Below are 20,535 nucleotides of genomic sequence, written 5' to 3' on the forward strand. Positions count from 1 at the left end.
CAGATGAGGACGGAGCTTAGGCATTGGTGTAATGAGGCATTATGACATCACAATCTGAGCTCTAGAATGTTGCTACTTAGGATTTTAAAGGGTTTGAGGCTTGTGCAGATGAGGACGGAGCTTAGGCATTGGTGGAATGAGGCATTATGACATCACAATCTGAGCTCTAGAATGTTGCTACTTAGGATTTTAAAGGGTTTGAGGCTTGTGCAGATGAGGACGGAGCTTAGGCATTGGTGGAATGAGGCATTATGACATCACAATCTGAGCTCTAGAATGTTGCTACTTAGGATTTTAAAGGGTTCGAGGCTTGTGCAGATGAGGATGGAGCTTAGGCATTGGTGGAATGAGGCATTATGACATCACAATCTGAGCTCTAGAATGTTGCTACTTATGATTTTAAAGGGTTTGAGGCTTGTGCAGATGAGGACGGAGCTTAGGCATTGGTGGAATGAGGCATTATGACATCACAATCTGAGCTCTAGAATGTTGCTACTTAGGATTTTAAAGGGTTTGAGGCTTGTGCAGATGAGGACGGAGCTTAGGCATTGGTGGAATGAGGCATTATGACATCACAATCTGAGCTCTAGAATGTTGCTACTTAGGATTTTAAAGGGTTTGAGGCTTGTGCAGATGAAGACGGAGCTTAGGCATTGGTGGAATGAGGCATTATGACATCACAATCTGAGCTCTAGAATGTTGCTACTTAGGATTTTAAAGGGTTTGAGGCTTGTGCAGATGAGGACGGACTTGCAGGAATGGGGCAGGGACAGGAAAAGAACTCGCTGGGATAGAACAGGAAAATGAGTTCCCTATGGGACAGGGAAAAATTTGTTCCCTGTGTCATTCCCTAACCTTGTGCTTGGGTTGTTTTTGGTGCATTAGCAGGTGCTAATATGTGCTGCTCTATTGTAGCATGCATTAAAATCTGGTTTGTTTGGGAGGGTTGGTTTTTGGGGGGGTTTTGGATGGGGAATTAATTTGGTGCGTGCTACGTGAAAGAGAAGGTGTTTATGGCAGATGCAGCACTTCCTAGAGAAATGAATACCACTCTCATATACATGTCCCGGTGGGAAAACATTCTGTAGATTTGTTTGTTAAACAGCAATGACCCTGGCCATCTTAGTGACAAACGAGAACCTTGGTTTGAATCATAGGTTATGTCTCCTGATCCTTGGCTCGGTCAGCAACCTTCAGAGCATCTTAAGGGGAGGGAGCGGTAGGAAGGACAGACTCAAGGTACAGAAGCCTGAAAGAAGCCAATTCCAAATGAGCCGTGGAAATTGCCAAGCAAAACGAAAACCAGCATTGGGCTGGCCCAGTAAGTTAAGCTTCTCTCCAGGCCTAGGCCCGCTGTGTTGGAAAAGAGAGGGTGGAAAACAGCATTAAGTCCTATGGCCACCAAGGTTAATTGGGTAGGAAGGCACTTGTGTGTCTCTATAAACTAGTAGCACAAACCCTGGCCATTCATGCACATCGAACATTCATTATATTACATGCTAACATTCACTTCTGCTCCACTCCAGGGTGCATCACGATGTTATAACTGGTATTTTATGTACAGAGGTGATTTATTTAATTACCTCCATAATGTCTGGGTGGTTCCAAGGCCGAGGCTTAAATTTCTTCTAAGCACCTGCCAAACATCGAGGACGTTTCTCAAAACAAATAAGAATGTTTTTACTTTTTTAAAAAAAGATGATCAATCTCTACTAGTACTTTTTTTCTTTTTATTATTCAAAGTATCTGAATCTCAAATATGACTCAAAGTGGTCACAGTAATGTTGGACTTTCTCTTCCACTGCCCCAGGTACATTGGACAGATTGTGAGGGGAAATGCACAAAGTGCTGTCATTTCTTTTTCCTGCTGGCTATTCCTCTTTGAATGTGGCTGTAAATTTCAATCCCCTTCCCTTACTTTCTCCTGTAGGGAAAAAGCAGCAAGGGTACAGACTGATAACATGCTCTTGACCAGAATTTTCTAACCTTTTCAGATATGTCAACCTCTATGTAATAGGTAGGGGGGGAAGACTCGAATGGCAAAAAGAAAAGCTAGTGAAGCGCTAATAGGCCCACCGCAGGCTGGAAGGTCTCAGAGGAGGAAGCTCAGGATTGGGAAGAGAAGGAAGTAAGCAATACTTGTGCTGCCCAAAACAGAACCCAGCCATCCGTACCCTGCATCCGACCAGATACAAGCAGACCCCGAGTTATGTTTTTAAAGCTGTTCTTAAGTTGAATCTGTATGTAACTCGGAACTTGTAGATTTTAAGATTCATGCTGCTTATCTCTGCTCCCAGCTGACTGTCCCTACACGCTCCCTCTAAGGTTCAGCATGCACAACCACACATTCCTGAATCCGTTGCAGGAGAAGTGTAGGAGTCTATGCCACTGGAAATACTGCTCAGTGAAATCAAATGAAGCCGCAACTGTGTTCTTAAGTACGAGTTATGCTTAAGTCGGGTGTCTAACTCGGAGACTGCCTGTAATTTTCACACTCCAGGGCTCATGCTCTATCTAGGAAGGCAAGCGATGTGCGACCTGTTCAGAAAGGAGCTCCTGCACCTTTAAAGATTCATCATTGGTGACTCTTGTTGCTGTAAGGTGCTGAGGGCAAAGCTCATCCGCTGGCCTAGACTTTTTCCCCCACAGTAGAGACATAATGCTTTGGATATCCGCATATATCACATGGGAATGAAACCATAAACAGACAGTTGGATATGTTACATGTGAACCATGCCACAGTCCCATGTCAAAAGAAAAACTATACCAGTCACATATGCATGCTATATACACCATGTTGGAACCACTGCAAAGACCACCTGACAACCATACCACAGATAGATCAAGTAGGGATGCTGCAGCCACAAACCTGGCCCACCCCTCTTCCATCTTACCAATCCTTTTAGGAGTATATTTCAGTTCCATATCCACCATTCACAGATAATTGCTGCCATTTCTTTTTAGTAACTTGTACTTCCATATTAGGAATCACCATCAGGAAAAAAGATTTTGGACTTACTGAAGACAATATGCTCATATTCTCAGCTCAATGTGCAGAGCTATTAATGGTCAAAGCCAGCAAGGAAGGAAGGAAGGAAGCACAGCAGGAAAACATGAAAAGTTTTTATGGCATACGAGGAGGACTTGAAGGCTTTCTAAGAAAAAGGCCCCAATAACAGTTGCAACATAACTGCCAGATCAATTAAAACCGAAATGTTAGTGAGAAGATGGTAACTGGTCATATAGATGGAGACAGACTACAATTTTTCTCCTTCGGGACAACTCCAATTGCTACTAACTTTCAAGTTTTACTCAATGTGGAGGAAGAGGCAAGTTGCCCTATCACTTACAAAGCCAAGATTTATGCCCATACATATATCAGGCATTATCCGCCACTCAATACACACGCACACTTTCAAGGGCAAAGCACAACTTTTTCATGCTCCAAACTCTCTTGATATGATTTTCCTGACCCTTCAGCACTAATGCATCCTTTCAGCAGGAACCAAGAGCATCAAAATTTTCCAAGGATTACAAGGCAGCCCATAAACATATTTTCAGGGTCACCCAGGTTCCTAAACTTCCTCACTTGATACCCGCCTTCTGTGGGAGGAGCCAGAGCCAGGGAACGAACCAGGGATGGCATTGGTTGCCGAGGTGAACCACCAGGCTACAGAAGCGAGGACATGGGAAATAAATTATGGGTGGAAAACAAGCAGGAGAAATGTCCAAAGAAAAGAACAGAGCTGTCTTCCCTCCCAACCAGCCTTTAACAACTTTGGCCGAGTGCTTAAGTTTTTAAAAATCTTTCCGCCCCTTTCAAGCCATCACCACACAGTCCGAGTCTTACCGTCCTATATTACAGATCCTAGAACCACAACATTTAAAACAATACCAAAAATCGCCCAAAGGATCCCCCACGTTGTTTCTGTTGGTTGATTATCTGGGCAGACTGGTCTGAAGCAATTCTGGAGTCTGTTGACTTTAAGCCCAGGGTTGTTCTAACAGATCTGAGACTCCGCTTCTGGATTTCATCCCATTCTGCTATAATTAATTTGCCCATGTGACACATGAGCCCTGGAGCAACAGAGAAACGTGTCACCTGCAGAGACAACTTTCAGCATCTTCTAACTCAGCCTAACTTTTTCATATCCCACTTGCTTCCTATCAAGAAGACAGAGATCAACTGGAGACCAAGGAATGCAGCAGGCAGTAAACAGGATATAAACCTTATGGCCATTATCTGATACATCAATAATCAAGCTTGAAGAATGCTGCATTATGAATACTTGATACAGACGCTCTCTGTCATGGATTCTATTTCAATGCAAGTTCTTTAATAGATTTCATTTGTAGTGGGTGACAGAGGGTTAGTGACTTTATTAAGACAAAATTACATAGAATAGCAAATGATATATGAAAGCAAAACAGAAATAAGGAAGGCAGAAGGCCTCTACATTTACGAGGGTAAATCAAAAAAGTAAAGGGAAAATACATTTAACGGCTTTAATAGAAGTAACTGTGATACCAAAGTAGGTAGAAATTCAATTATGCCTTGGGAAAGGAGTAGATTGATTTTTCAAACTTTTATATTGCCTTTCCCTTTTGAATACTTTATGCAAAAAACAAAACAAAACCACAAACAAACCCCAAACACAAAATTGATTCATATTTCATGTATGTTATATACTACCTCTGAAACAGCTCACTGTAGAGTAATTATATCTGATATACTAGTAGTATTTTTATGATGGTTGATGCCTTTTATATGACTTGGCAATTTTGATGTTTGTTTTGTTATTTTTTAATTGTGTTTGTTTAGTTGTAATCCACCTTATTTAAAGGTGGTAAATAATCAACTATTTCCCAATTTTATAAGAAATATGCTGTCTCCGTCTGCAACTAACCCTCTAGTTCTGAGAGTGAAATGTTCTCCAGCTACCTTACCAAAGGAATTAAGGTACTTTTTCCAGTGCCGTTTTTATGTGCTTGAGATCTAACATTGTCATATCTTCCCCCAACTCTACCACGCGGTATCACTACTTGTGATGCATTGTAGGAATCTGGGAAACATGGTAGGAGAGTCACATATCATTTGCTCCTTAACCACTTTTTGTTCTAGTCAAATCATGAGAAGTCAGTATATCCACAGATCTAACAAACACAGTACAGATTTTTAATAGTATGCTTTATAATTTATACATTTTTTCCTCGACTTCTTGCCTTACTTTCTTTTTTTAATTCTTTATTTAAACTTTGTTACAAACAAAACATAACAAAATACAGAAATATCCAACCATATAAAAAAAAACAAAATGCAAGAAGAGAATAAAATAAATTATCAGTGATACAGTCCACATTATCAGAGCCGCTAAGTAGACACCAACAAAGAAAATATATAAGAACAAATCAACTATCAATATCCATCAAGGTCAAGTATATTGGCCATTTTTATCCATTTGACATTAATTGCCCTCAACCAAAAAGAAAAAAACTTTCATTACGGGCTTATCTTTAATTGAAGAGGGTCCGTAAACACATATTTGGCACTTGCATAGGTTATTAAACACCTGCAAGGAAATCTGAGGAAGAAGGTTGCTCCCACTGCCAAGGCCTTAGGCTTCAGCTGAAGGAACTGCCTTCTTCTGAACTGGGTTTGCCTGGAGACATTAGGGAACACATTCACTTTCTGATCACAAAACCAAACCTGTTTCTTTTCAAAATATAGCTTTAGAATTGCCTTATTTTCACCCACCCTCTTTTCTTAACTTCTCCTTACTATTGGGCTCTTGTAAACAGATGCCGCCTCTCAATTACCAACACAAGCAGAGAAGCCTGGCACAAATCATTTTATCCTCCATTGAACTTAGACTGAATCCTCCAAGGACAGGAAAGACTTACTGTACCTGAATGCAACACAATTCGAGCTACTACTGAAAAAGGCACAAGCTAAATTCCAAAACTCTCTCAAAGTGCCACAATGTGGAATCAAAACTCATTAGCCTATTCATTATTTCTAGAAGTCTTGCTCTGTTAATTACATTTATAAATATATATAAGTAGCAAGGATGATCAAGAAAAGGTCCAAGGATGAGAGCAACAAGATTTCTAGTGGAAATATCTACTTTATTACATACATCCAAATATTAGAAAACAAGGGTCTCAATTAAACAGCAAAAAACTTGACACAGCCATGTTTTAACGAAAAGGCTTGTGGCAGGAGTCATATAATTCAACCAAATATCTTGATGTCACGCATTCTTGAGCTTCAAGACAATGAGAAGCCAGATACTGAACAGGAGGAGGATAGGGGCATAGATGGAGAAATTGGACATGACGGATAGGGACACAAAGGAAAGGTGGATGTTAAGACACAGAGAGAAAAGAAAGGTGAAAAGGACAGGAGACCCTAGGACGAGAGTTCAGAAAAAAAACAAACAAACAGGTAAAAGCAGAAGAGACACTCAAGGACTAAAACAAAGTTCAGACAACAAACATAGAAAAATTATATATTTTGTTCTAAAATTATTAATTGTAATATGGCAGATTTGGGATACAATTCAGTTTCTATTTTTTATATTGTGACAGGTTGTCTATCTAGGTCTGGAATGTGTTTGCTTTTTGCAGGGTTTGTTTACTGGCACTCCAAAAGGGCGTCTCATCTGCACCACTTCCCCCCCCCCACCCCACCACCTAGGGAGAGATGAGGTAATCAAGGGATCCATATCATTTTTTCAACTCAGGGCCCTTCAGTCCTAACTAGGCCACTGCTTTGGACTTGGTTTGATTAGTGTTTCAGAGGCAACGAGGAGAAAATCCAGGGCTGCCCAGGTCCGATCCTCGAGATCTACTGGCAGGCCAGGTTTTCAGGATATCCACAATGAATATGCATGAGAGAGAGAGATTTGCATACCAAGAAGGCAGTGCAGGCAAATCTCTCTCATGCATATTCTTTGTGGATATCCTGAAAATCTGGCCTGCCGGTAGATCTCGCGAACCGGACTTGGGCAGCCCTGAGCAAGTCTATAAAGCTGTATCTCTTTCTTCAATTTGAGACTTCGCTCATGTATATCTGTGATATAAGAATAGTCTTACTGGGTCAGACCAAAGGTCCATCAAGCCCAGTAGACTGCTCTTGCGGTGGCCAATCCAGGTCACTTGTACCTGGATAACATGTGATCTTCATATAATATAAATAAACCCATTTGAAGAGAAAAAACTCTCAAAAAGTACCTACCACAGTTACGGTAATACTCTGATTAAGAAATAATATGTACAATGTATTGTATGATGAAATATGATGTATGTTTTGTATGGAAACTGCTTAGGTTTAAGTGGTCTAGAAATTTTAAAAATAAATAAATAAAAATTAATAGGAGACCCCCCCTGATTCATCTCCCTTTTAACCATGGATGCTCAAACATAACTATTATCACATTATTCTCATCAAGGATAACTGAATAACACAGAGGAGTGTTGGGATTATTAGATTATAATTATTATTACATTCTCAGAGAATCAGATGTTAGAATATCCACATGTACTGAAATCTACCTTTAACCTTCAGTAATTATAGTGATGATTATATTATTTTCTAAGGTAAATAAGATAGAGGAAAACTCCATGAATACTATCTTATTCAAATTAAACTTTCTCTGCACAATCCAGTACGAGATATATACAATGAATGCATTATTCAATGATACTTAAGAGTCCTGAGGCAATGCTAAGGGTCTCCTAATGGCCTATTGCATTTCGTATCCATACAAAATCACCCTTATTGCTTTGATTCTATACCTTACTGGATCCCTATAATTTCTTTTTAACATGCCTATTCCATACATCTTATCTCACGTATTATATTCTTCCCGTATATCTCTTTTAGTTGTATCATCTCACTTGAAAATTAGATTGGACCAAACCTCAAAAGCTTTACCACTCTATCTTCATGTTGAAAACTCTCAATTGAGATTTAAGGAATGGTTTAAAAATCTACTTCTCCCAGGTATTTTTCCCTGATTATGCTTGCTGCGACAATCTGGGCAGTGACCCTCTGACACACTATCATTGGCACTCCCCCCCCTCCCCCACACTCCCTTTTTATACGATCGTTGAGTAATTATTAGAGAATGACATGGGGATAAATTCTTCCCCGGTCCCCACAGGAACTCATTTTCCTCATCCCGTCCCTGTACCATTCCTGCAAGCTCTGCCTTAACTGCACAAGCCTCAAACACTTATGATTTTAAAGTGTTTGGGGCTTGTGAAGATGAGGATGGAACTTGCAGGAATAGGGCAAGGACAGGAAAAGAACTTGCGGGGACGGGAAAATGAGTTCCTGCGGAGATGGGGAAAAATTGTGTCTGTGTCATTCTCTAGTAATAATATAAGCTGTTGCATGTTAGTGGAGGCTGTGAGTTTGATCCCAGCCTGCTCTTTGTGATTCTGGGCAAGTCACCTAATCTTCCATTACCCCAAGGTACCTGCCAGGATACAGGGAAAATACCTGAGTACCTGATTACTATTCAATGTATTGTAACTACTTTGGGTGACTCTCTTCATGAAAAAGGTGGTTAATACATCTCAATTAATAACCTAATACAGTATTTGTAATCCATGTCCCTTTTGTTGGTTCCCTGTCCTATCATTCTTTTAACCTTTCATATATTTATAATTGTAAACCAGTTAGCATTTTTGATGGGTGGTAAATCAAATGAAGTTGAAAATCGAACATTAGAATTAACTCTTCATAGTACCAGACAGGGCAAAATAGATAAGATCTCACACAATTCTTCAGATTTCTCTCTGTCCTACCAGGATTACTTTGCATTAACCGCTACATTGTTCTATGGAGCCAAAAACTGCACTTCTGTATATCTCTACATATATCTTGTAGCACTATAAAAATGGTTAGTAGCAATAGCAGCAGAGAAACAGAACATAGATGGAAGTGGTGTGGTTGCCTGCCGAGTTCTTCTGCAATCTCTTGCAAAGAGAACGCCTCTTATATGAGGAAAGACTAAGGAGATTAGGGCTCTTCAGCTTGGAAAAAAGAAGGTTGAGAGATAAGATTGAGGTCTACAAATTCCTGAGTAGTGTTGAGTGGGTACAAGTGAGTAGGTTTTTCACTCTGTCAAAAATTACAAAGACTAAGGAACACAAATTTAAGATCATAAGAACTGCCATATTGGGTCAGACCGAAGGTCCATCAAGCCCAGTCTTCTGTTTCCAACAGTGGCCAACCCAGGTCCAAAGTCCCTAGTTAGATCCCAAGTAGTAAAACAGATTTTATGCTGCTTATCCTAGGAATAAGCAGTGGATTTCCCCAAGCCATCTCAATAATGGCCTATGGACTTCCCTTTTAGGAAATTACCCAAACTTTTTTTTAATCTCCACCAAACTAACTGATTTCACCACATTCTCCAGCAAGGAATTCCAGAGTTTAATTCTACATTGTGTGAATAAATATTTTCTCCAGTTTGTTTTAAATTTACTACTTAGTAGCACATGCCCCCTAGTCCTAGTATTTTTAGAAAGCGTGAACAAGCGATTCACATCTACCCTTTTCACTCCACTCAGTATGTTATAAACCTTTACCCTACGACCCCCCTGCACCGTCTCTTCTCCACGAATAGTCAACCTCTGGATCTCATAGCCAGAGGATGTGGTAAAAGCACTTCATGTAGATGGGTTTAAAAAAGGTTTGGACAAGTTCCCGGAGGAAAAATTCATCGTCTGCTATTGAGACAGCCCATGGGGGAAGCCATGGAACGTTTCTGCTATTTGGGTTTCTGCCAGGTACTTGTGACCTGGACTGGCCACTTTGGAAGCAGGATACTAGCCTAATCTAGCCGCGCACACCTAAACAGGCTCTAGGCGACTTGAGAAAGGAATGGAAGTAGGGTAGGGAGGGAGGATGGAGCGGGAGGGAGACGGGAAACGAAGAACCTAGGCGAATTAAGTAAAGGGCAGCGATCTTAGAAGAATTAGTTGTCTAAGAGTGAGGTTTTCAGTTTCCTCTGGTTGGCTTCAGTTCTTATAGTCTCTGAGAGATCATTCCAATGGACTATTAGTATGGCCCAATATGACTATTCTGTCCTTACCTGCGACTTCATAGGGGGGGGGGGGGGGGGGGGTCAGCCTCCCACCCCTCCCTGCTTTTAGGATTGTAACTAATACCTGGTTCAAGTCACCCCCATTTACCACCTGTACCTTTTGCTTTTTGGATCCAAGGCAGGTTTGACACCCAGCAATCCCCCATCTCCCCTGACTCCTTCATACGCTCTCCCGGCCAGGCACCCCCTCCTCTCCCTCTTCCGCTTCCCCCACCCACGCTGCGGCATTTCTCCTTCCGCTCCTCCGGCCGGGGCCGCCCCCGGTCCTGCACCTCTTCCCTCCCTCGCACGCTCTCCTCCGCCCTCCTACCTTCAAACCAGTCGTCGAGGTCGCCTACGACGGACCCCGCAGCCTTTCCCTCTCCGGCGTCCCGCCCCCTCTGATGCTACTTCCTGTTTCCGGCAGGGCAGAACCTGACCGAGGGAAGGAAGTGGCGTCAGAGGTAGAGGAGGGGCGGGTTGAGCTCCGGTTCTGGTGGCCGCAGAGATAAGTCGAAGGTAGGCCGGAGGTCGGGGAGTTTGAGCCGCCGGACCGGTTCCGGGCTTTGAGGGAGCGCGCGAGACGCCGGACATCCGGCCCGCGGCTCGGAGAGGGCTCGCGAGTTGAATTGGCGAGCGGCTGCTGCTTCCGGTTTGCCAGATCAGACCAGCTTTGACCTCCTTAAGTCCCGGTTTGGGGGGGGGGGGGGGTCGTTCAGAGCTGAAGAACGAGCAGAGGTGTCAAAGTCCCTCCTCGAGGGCCGCAATCCAGTCGGGTTTTCAGGATTTCCTCCATGACTATGCATGAGATCTATTTGCATGCACTGCTTTCAATGCATAGTCATGGGGGAAATCCTGAAAACCCGACTGGATTGCGGCCCTCGAGGAGGGACTTTGACACCCCTGTTCTAGATGCATCAGACTCTCCTACCTGTCAACAGAGCTTATCCTGCCCCTTTAACCCTGAATAGGTATGAGCGACACACAAATGGAAGATTAGATGAGATTGATCACAGATCGATCAAAATACAATTCAAGATGTTTCACCTGAGGAAAGGGGGGTTGTTAAGGCTTTTCCCTCATTGGCCTAAACCTCAAACCCTATTCAATAGAGCAGTGATTCCCAACCCTGTCCTGGAGGAACACCAGGCCAATTGGGTTTTCAGGCTAGCCCTAATGAATATGCATGAGAGAGATTTGCATATGATGGAAGTGATAGGCATGCAAATTTGCTTCATGCATATTCATTAGGGCTAGCCTGAAAACCCAATTGGCCTGGTGTTCCTCCAGGACAGGGTTGGGAACCACTGCAATAGAGGATGGATCATTATTTTGCCAGAACCCCTAAATTAAAGTCTGGAGAACTATGCCCCGCCGTGATCTTTGTTGCCTCTGGCAGGCAATTTACCACCATGTCCAGCAGTGTCTGCAGTTGCAGAAAAAGGGATGCTGACTGCAGAAATTTTTGTACAAAATATTCCCGCCATGGATTCTTGTTGGAGCTGTGGAGGCTACCCTAGAGCAGTGGTTCTTAACCCTGTCCTGGGGGACCTCCAGCCAGTCCGGTTTTCAAGCTATTCCTAATGAATATGCATGAGAAAGATTTGCATGCCTGTCACTTCCATTATATGCAAATCTGTTTCATGCATATTCATTAGGGATATCTTGAAAATCCAATTGGCTGGAGGTCCCCCAGGACAGGGTTGAGAACCACTGCCCTAGAGAACATGTTCAGGCTCCTTTCCTCCTACCTAAACCTTCTGCTCCTCCATCTCAATCAATAACAGTATTATTCGTCTCCTCTACTCGCAACCTTGGAGTGGTCTTCGATTCCAACCTCTCATTTTCTACTCTCATCCAACAAGCAGCTAAGACCTGTTGCTTCTGTCTCTTCAATATCACCAAAATTTGCCCCTTCCTCTCTGAGCATACTATCCCCACCCCTTCATATATAAATATATGTGTACATGATACTGAGATCTCCTGCCTGGACAAAATAGTGCTGCCTGAATCCTGCTAGTCGTAGTTCAGTTTGCACCATTTAGGGTGGAAACAGCTACTGTTTAATTTAGCTCATTTGTATTTGTCTCTTCTGCTCCTGTTCAAAGGGGGAAAGATTTTGGACTCCTCAGTGTCTTTGGATTTATACTTTTTCTGGTTAAAATTCTTTCTTTACTGGCTCTAGGAGCCTCTTTTCTTTTGTGTTTTCCTTTTAATTGTGTGATTAGTATTTATTTTTTGTACCCGTTGTCCTTCTGCAAGCTAAGGCGGAAAAAAGTCCCTAGTAGGGTCCCAGATGATGGAGCACTGTAAGGGTAGGCTTGGGTATTGATGTCTCTGAGAAAGGGGGATGGGGTACCCCCTTATGTGTGCAACGTCCTTTGTTTGATACACCTGGGAGACTGAGGGGGGCATTAGAAGATGTGCGAGAGAGATAGAACACATATTATGGTACAATACTAAAATACTTTATTTTTGTGATAGGATATTGCTTGCTCAGAGCAATTTTATTGAAATTTTTGGGTTGTATATGGCACTTCCTCACCCTTATGTTGTCTATAATGTTTAGATTTTAAGTAAATTTCTTATGTGGACAATTATAATTAATTGCTTGTATTTCTTAAGACTTAACCCCCTTTTCCGAAGACTTGTTAGGCTTTTTTATTGCTGGTCGCAACGTTATTAGCTCCAACGCTCATAGGAATTCCATGAGCGTTGGAACTAATACTGCTGTGATCGGCAATAAAAAAGCCTAACGTGGCTTCATAAAAGGGGACTTCAAGCAGGTTATTCAGAATATATTAACTAGCATGAGATTGCAAGTGCCTAATTAGCCATCAGCTACTTCTGCTCTAAGACTTTTGCAGAGATTGGCGATTACAGTGCAAATTCAATTTGGAATTCTTTCAATTTTTTGAGTGCTCTATATTAACAGTTCTGTTATAATTTACAGGAAACAATGGCTAGATATGTGCCAGGGTGAACACTATACCCAAGGCAAGGGGGCCTAGGTAGTAGTGTTGCTATTAGAATAATGAAGGTAGGACACTTTCCCTTTGGAAGAGTTGAACCAGGCCTTTGCATTTAAGGATTTTAAGGAAAGCTTAATTAATCTTTTAAGACCCAGCTCTTTCCTTAAGGTGCTAGGATTTATGTAGCAAGATGACTTCTCTTCTTATGGGGGTACATTTTGAAGATTGATGGATTGAGCATATTAATTTGGTCTACTATTTATTGTATGCTTTTTGTTGCCCTTATAAGTGTTTTTACTTATGTCCATTTCATATACATTAATTAATGATTTTGTCATTATTTATGCTTAAGGTCATTTTTCAGCGTTTAATAAGTACTGTATTGCATTTATTTGTAAATATATATATATCATTTCAATATGTTTCATGTTTGATTTTTTTGCCCATGTTTTATGCTCATATACACAATTTCATTTATGCTATTCATTTGTGTTAATTACTTATTAAAAGCAAATTAGCATAATTATACTTATATATATGAGATATTTTTTGTGTTGCCCATATTTTACATGTTTCATGATTTTCTATTTATATTCTTATTCCAGCTATTTGTTTGTCCCCTGAGGAAGGTATTTACAGAGTGCTAAAACTGGGATCCCTGTTGGGACCTTAGGGTTTTAAAACTTTTTATGCTAATAAACTATACCATTGGTTGATGTACATAAGTACATAAGTAGTCGCCTCCGCCGGGGCAGACCAGAGGTCCATCCAGCCCAGCGGTCCGCTCACGCGGCGGCCCATCAGGCATACTAGCAACACATGCAGCTAAATTGGACCCCTCCATCACCAACCTACTGACAGCTTCAACTGACCTCAAAGCTTTTCGAAAAGAAATCAAAACCTTACTATTCAAGAAATACATCCTAATTTCCTAACCCCACTCTTCTCCCCTCTCTCCCCTTCTTAGGATCCTCCCTTCAAAATGTGATTTTGACCTAACGCCTCTAACTGTATTCCTCTTCCTGAAAACGTCCAGCTATCGTTTAGATGTATTAGGCCCTACGTCGTTAATTGTATTCCTATTCCTGGAAATGTCCAGTTATCTTTTTGTTGTAATCCGCTTAGAACTGCAAGGTACAGGCGGAATAGAAGTCATTAATGTAATGTAATGTAATGTAATATTGCCTGATCAGCGGTCCCTGTCTAATTTTATGCCTACCTCTACACTTATCTCTAAACCTTCCACTGCTCTTATCTGTACCCCTCAATCCCTTTGTCTTCCAGGAACCTATCCAGGTCATCCTTGAAACCCTGTACTGTGCTATTTCTTATCACGGCCTCCGGAAGGGTGTTCCATGTGTCCACCACCCTCTGTGTGAAAAAGAACTTCCTTGCGTTTGTTTTAAACCTGTCCCCCTTCAATTTCATCGAGTGACCCCTTGTTCTTGTGGTTTCTTTCAAATTGAAAAATCTGTCTTTGTCAACCTTTTCGATGCCTCTCAGGATCTTGAAGGTCTCTATCATATCTCCTCTGAGTCTCCGCTTTTCCAGGGAGAACAGCCCCAGCTTCTTCAGTCTGTCAGTGTATGTAAGGTTTTCCATACCTTTAATCAGTTTAGTTGCTCTTCTCTGGACTCCCTCAAGCATTGCCATGTCCTTTTTGAGGTACGGTGACCAGTACTGTACACAGTATTCCAGATGCTGGCGCACCATAGCCCGGTACAGTGGCAGGATGACTTCCTTCGTTCTGGTCGAGATACCCTTCTTAATGATACCTAACATTTGGTTTGCTTTCCTCGAGGCTGTGGCGCATTGTGCCGACGCCTTCAATGTCGTGTCTACCATCACTCTCAAGTCTCTTTCCAGATTACTGACCCCTAGCATTGATCCCCCCATTTTGTAAGTGAACATCGGGTTCCTTCTCCCTATATGCATGACCTTGCATTTCCCTATGTGGACATCTCGCTTGCCTTTGCTTGCCCGTTTGTTATATATTGAGGCAAGGTATCTTCCCTTTCCTGCTGTGGTATATTTTGAAGAAAATGGTAGAATTAGCAATTTTAACAGCTGAAATTTTTATTTTAGTGCATGAAAGTTTTTATGATTGACACTGATGTTTTCTATAGGTTGGAAGTCATGATAATTTTTTGGTCACTGGTTTGGATAGCCTATACACCTTTTCAAATAAAGTAAAAATGCAATGAGCAGACAGTATATTTTGAAAGAAAAGAAGAAATAATTTAACAGTATAATTAGATGCTGTAATGAAAAATGCATAAAATAAGCATATCTAAATATTCACTGGAACAGTAATAATAAAAAGCAAATTGCCTGAATGTCTATTACATAATTATTCTAAATCTTGATAAGGTCTCCCTACATGGGCAGAGATCTCATTTCCTGAGCCGACTCTTCTAGCTGAAGTGAGTGAGGATTAATTCCTGGCGGGTGCAATAAGCCTCAGAGTCCAGAGATTCCATTTGCTCATAAGCTTCCTCTGGCTGCTCTGCGCTTCCTATTGTAGGGGAGTAGCACAGGTCCAGTCCTTGTTCTAAAGCAATATTATACAGCACACAGCATGCTAGGATGATGTGGCTACACTTTTCTGGAGAATACTGAAGAGTGCCTTTTGTCCCATCTAGGCAGCGGAAACGAGACCGAATAGCTTGGAAGGTCTGTTCTATTACACTGTGTGTTGCAGAGTGCGCTATATTGTAACGGTTTTCCGCAGGAGTCTCAGGGCCATGAAGAGGGGTCATCAGCCAAGTGCGAAGGAAAAAGGCAGAATCAGCTGTAGAAGGAATAGAAACAAAAACTTTTATTAGAATTGATAATCAGTTTTATATTGTCTCCCAAGTTTGACCCACTAATAACACTACTGCAGAATCAAAGCAAACATTGTCTATGCTGAAATACAAAAATGAAAACAACACACTTGGATCTCTGGAAATCCTAACAAAATATCATACCCTCTGTCTATGACCCTGTTGATTCCATAAAAAAAGGTGTTAGTGCTGCTCATGCCTCAGAGGACAAGTTCATACTCGGGCATCGATGCTCAAAAGGTTTCTGTGCTAGTATGACTTGTTAAAGCAGTACAGAAACTCTCCTGGTGTTCAAAAGGGTTCTCTGAGGCTCTTAGCAAACCTCATAGCAGCCATCAAGAACACTATGCAAATGCATTACAAGGAGCACTTTAGTATTCTAATGAGCTCTCCTTCTGATACACTAAGGGGGAACACCCCTCCTTTCACAGGGGAAATTTTAGCTGTTGTGCACTTGCACAACAGCTGCACCTCTCTTTAAAAAAAAAAAAAAAAAAAAAAAAAACTTACAGCTAGCTGCCATTCTCCTTCCCTCTACCGAGCTGATGGCGGCTCTGGAGCTGCAATCAAATGAAAGCTGGCAGAGGAGAGAGCGGTGGCTGCCAGCTTAACTCATTTGGGGCTTCCCCTACCAGCTCCGGTGCCCCAGCTGATTGGGGCTTCCCCTGCTGACTCATGTAAAAGAAAATCACTTCCCCCATGGTATTTTTTACTTTGGAGCGTTGTGCATCCTGCCTCAAGACATAACTGAAGATAAAAACCCAAACTGTTCATGTCTATAATCTCTGCACAGCAAAATACAATAATAATAAAAGATGTACATTACCCAAAGCAGACAAATTCTAATCCTTGAAAAGTATTTTTCTCCAGAGACAAGGCACTAAGCTTTAGTAGAAAGGCCCCTTACTTGTTATATTGCATGCACTGCTGTAGTGATAACCAAAACAATTATGGAAAACCCTATGAAACCATTCAACACCTCTGTAGAAAATGTCATACCAAACCACCATTTACTTGTAGAATTTGCCTAGTTTTTCAAAGGTAGCCATGTAAACATATTGGACCCTAATTTACTGGGGAAAACAACAAATCGGACTGTGATAGATCCCTACACAGAAGCCAATTGCAAGCATAATCCTCTCTTTGTGGACACACATGCAGAAAACAGACCTTCACTGAATACAAAGTAAGAGATAACACAAGATATAGAAGAGTGCAGACAAAATCTGAAAACCACAAGAAGCCAGACTGATGGATTCCTACACAAACTACATGCAAGCATATAGTATGCAGAGCAACACTGCAGAAATTTAAAAAAAAAACAAAAAACGAACAGCATCTCTTCTTGTACTGAGCAAAAGAAATGTTCTTAAACATATTCCATTAGCTAAAAATAAAATGCTTTTCTTGTACCTTTATTCTCTTATTTTTTTTTTTTCTTATCAAGGTGATCCAGCACCATGAGCACAAATGATTTCAGCAGTACCAGGAAACTCTGGTCTTAAATGTAAATTCCTTTTCAAAGGGCTCATGTTGACAGTGCTGGTGAGCAGAGAACGTGACTGCTAAAACAGGACGACAACAAGAAACCACTGAATCAGGCAGGAAGCTATCTTAGACCAATCCACTGGCTAAAACTGGGATGGCACTTGCTACTCCATAGCGATGTCTGTGGAGGAAAGAAGTAAGCTGAGGAGTCAGGTGGCAGGGATTAAGCTAAAACAAACACTTAAAACCTACCCAGCAGCCACCCATCTTTGTGCATCTCTGATTCAAACTGTGTGTTTAGGACCGACTGCTGCAGCAGCACGTTATCTTGCAGGCTTCCTGGCCATTGAGTCTCCACATTCAGTAGCAAGCCCCGTGCATCACAGACCATCATACAGTTTAAGGAGTGTACTCCCTTGCAGTTCACATAGGACAGGTCCTCTGCATTGGGTGCTTTAATTGCCACATGAGTGCAGTCCAGCACACCAAGCACGCCAGGTAGCCCTGCGAGCCCATAGAACTCATCCTTCAGTTGCTGCCTTGCTCTTTTCTCCATTGGGAAATGAATGAATTGCGAGGCTCGCTCCACTAATGCATCAGTCACATTGCTAACACAGCGGCTCATGGAGGCCTGGCTGATACCGATGGCATCGCCCATCCGGGTCTGGAAAGAACCAGAAGTGTAAAAGCCTAAGGCTGCCAGAATTTGAGTCTCAGGACTGATAGCTCTAGACCGCTGCGTAGGGCGAGTTAGATTGTTCCCTAAGAGATCCACTAGATAACAAATGAACTGTCGAGGAAACCCATATGTAGATACAAGGTACTCGTCAGTGACATCATCCAGCTTAAAACGGTCAAGTGTTCTGTGTCCCCGGCCATACAACAACAGATCACAGTCCAGCATGGCAATAGGAATAGCCATCGTTACAGAATCTCTCTTCAGCTCTTACAAACATGGTCTGTGCCACAGGAATATAGCATATAGGGCCTTCATTTTATAGGTTAAGTCAACAAAGGAATTTCCTCCTGCAGTCGTCCTAGGAATGAAAGAAAAATATAATTAAGGCAAGAATAAAAACAAATCACCAGAACTGTTCAGCAAGCAATGCCTTTGAACAAGTGCTCCATAACCCTCTTTCAGTAATTCTAACATCCAACATGCTGTGGCTGTGACCCACAGGCCAATCAGTACAAAACCTAAAATGGGGGGGGGGGGGGGGTGACAAACTTCCTTGTTTTATTTTCACTTGTCTTGAGTAGTTCCATGCAAAGACTTGTCTTGAATACAATTACATTGAAAGGACCGATTCTGTTAAAAAGGGCTTTAGAAAACTTAACATGAGGAGTGTGTGGCGCAGTGGATGGAGCTACAACCTCAGCACCCTGGGCTGCTCCTTGTGACCCTGGGCAAGTCAATCAGTCCTCCATAGCCCCAGGTACGTTAGATAGATTGTGAGCCCACCGGGACAGATAGGGAAAATGCTTGACTACCTGATTGTAGAACCGCTTAGATAACCTTGATAGGCGGTATATAAAATCCTAATAAACTTGAAACTTGATGCTACAAACATATCCTAGAGCTGTCACATAACTCACTTCCCAGGGGCAAGACTTTCTAGCCAGACTTGGCTTTGAACTTATAGCTCAAGGCAGTGTGCTAGTTGTACTCTCCCATTTCCAGCCACTGAAATCTGTCTTTTAGGTCCCATCGAGGACTAGTCTCTGGTCCTCAAAGAGCTGGAATCCAGTCGGGTTTTCAGGATTTCCCCAATGAATATGCATTGCAAGCAGTGCATGCAAATAGATCTCATGCATATTCATTGAGGAAATCCTGAAAACCCGATCGCATTCCGGCCTGCTCTGGACGGGGTGCGACAGCAGCCTGCTCCTTCCCCAGCTCTGAACACCCCCCCCCCCCCAAAATACCGGGAGTCAAGCTGGCCTGATGTGTCAAACCGGAAGCAGCAGGCGCCCGATCATTCAAGTCGCGAGCCCTCTCCGAGTCGCGTGCCGGATGTCAAGCGGTCCGGCGTCTCGCGCTCTCTTCCCCCCACAAGCTCGGAACCGCTCCGGCGCCTCAAACTCCCCGACCCGACTCCTCTCTCTGCCGCCACCTGCGAAAGGCGCTTAGAACGCCCCACCCACCCCTAGACGTCACTTCCCGCCCTGCCGGAAACAGGACGTGGCGTCAACGGGGGGCGGGGCGCCGGAGAGGGAAAGGCTGCGGGGTCCGTCGTAGGCGACCTCGACGACTGGTTTGAAGGTAGGAGGGCGGAGGAGAGCGTGCGAGGGAGGGAAGAGGTGCAGGACCGGGGGCGGCCCCGGCCGGAGGAGCGGAAGGAGAAATGCCGCAGCGTGGGGGGGGGGGGAAGCGGGAGAGGAGGGGGGGTGCCTGGCCGGGAGAGCGTATGAAGGCAGCTCTGGAGTCAGGGGAGATGGGTGATTGCTGGGTTTCAAACCTGCCTTGGATCCAAAAAGCAAAAGGGACAGGTGGTACATGGGGTGAGACTTGAACCAGGTCTTAGATGCCATTGTACAGAGCCATGGTGAGACCTCATCTGGAATACTGTGTGCAATTCTGGAGGCCACATTACCGTAAGGATGTGCTCAGAATTGAATCGGTTCAGCGGATGGCCACCAGGATGGTCTCGGGGAAAGACTGAGCAAATTGCAGCTCTACACTCTCGAAGAGCGTAGGGAGAGGGGAGACATTTAAGTACATCACGGGACGGGTCGAGGTGGAAGATGATATCTTTCTTCTCAAGGGACCCTCGACCACAAGAGGACATCCGCTCAAACTCAGGGGAGGGAAGTTTCGGGGAGACGCCAGGAAGTACTTCTTCACGGAGAGAGTGATTGAGCATTGGAACAAGCTTCCAGTGCAGGTGGTCGAGGCACGCAGCATCCCAGACTTCAAGAACAAATGGGATACTGATGTGGGATCCCTACGAGGTCATGCTAAGGCAGGGGTGTCAGAGTCCCTCCTCGAGGGCCACAGTCCAGTCGGGTTTTCAAGATTTCCCCAATGAATATGCATGAGATTTCCCCAATGAATATGCATGAGATCTATTTGCATGTACTGCTTTCATTGTATGCTAATAGATCTCATGCATATTCATTGGGGACATCCTGAAAACCCAGCTGGATTGCGGCCCT

At 43.0% G+C, this 20,535-nt stretch overlaps 3 protein-coding genes across 11 annotated transcripts in view; 1 reads left to right on the top strand and 2 right to left on the bottom strand.

Annotated features, from left to right (window-relative positions):
- AMBRA1 (autophagy and beclin 1 regulator 1) overlaps nt 1-10,759 on the bottom strand; it is a 158,214-nt gene extending 147,455 nt beyond the window's left edge. For 3 of the 4 annotated variants that reach the window (XM_033928441.1, XM_033928440.1, XM_033928438.1), the window contains exon 1: nt 10,426-10,759. The gene's annotated coding sequence lies outside the window, so the exon portion shown is untranslated. Of the gene's footprint in view, nt 1-1,583; nt 1,604-10,425 lie in introns of those variants that run through there. The other variant, XM_033928439.1, reaches the window with a different exon arrangement.
- A 4,363-nt stretch (nt 10,760-15,122) lies between these two features.
- The window catches only part of HARBI1 (harbinger transposase derived 1), a 30,706-nt gene continuing 25,293 nt past the window's right edge, over nt 15,123-20,535 (bottom strand). Inside the window, exons 1-3 of one of the 2 annotated variants that reach the window (XM_033927978.1) lie at nt 19,306-19,467; nt 17,632-18,416; nt 15,123-15,857 (exon numbers count right to left, since the gene is read on the bottom strand). In XM_033927978.1, the coding sequence (XP_033783869.1) occupies nt 15,481-15,857; nt 17,632-18,301 (1,047 nt within the window). In that variant the 5' untranslated portion in view covers nt 18,302-18,416; nt 19,306-19,467 and the 3' untranslated portion in view covers nt 15,123-15,480. Of the gene's footprint in view, nt 15,858-17,631; nt 18,417-19,305; nt 19,468-20,535 lie in introns of those variants that run through there. The other variant, XM_033927977.1, reaches the window with a different exon arrangement.
- Nucleotides 19,512-20,535, top strand: part of ATG13 (autophagy related 13) — a 47,283-nt gene continuing 46,259 nt past the window's right edge. For all 5 annotated transcript variants that reach the window (XM_033927969.1, XM_033927971.1, XM_033927970.1 and 2 more), the window contains exon 1: nt 19,512-19,642. The gene's annotated coding sequence lies outside the window, so the exon portion shown is untranslated. The remainder of the gene's footprint in view (nt 19,643-20,535) is intronic.

Source organism: Geotrypetes seraphini, chromosome 19 (assembly GCF_902459505.1).
Source record: "Geotrypetes seraphini chromosome 19, aGeoSer1.1, whole genome shotgun sequence".
Taxonomy (NCBI): domain Eukaryota; kingdom Metazoa; phylum Chordata; class Amphibia; order Gymnophiona; family Dermophiidae; genus Geotrypetes; species Geotrypetes seraphini.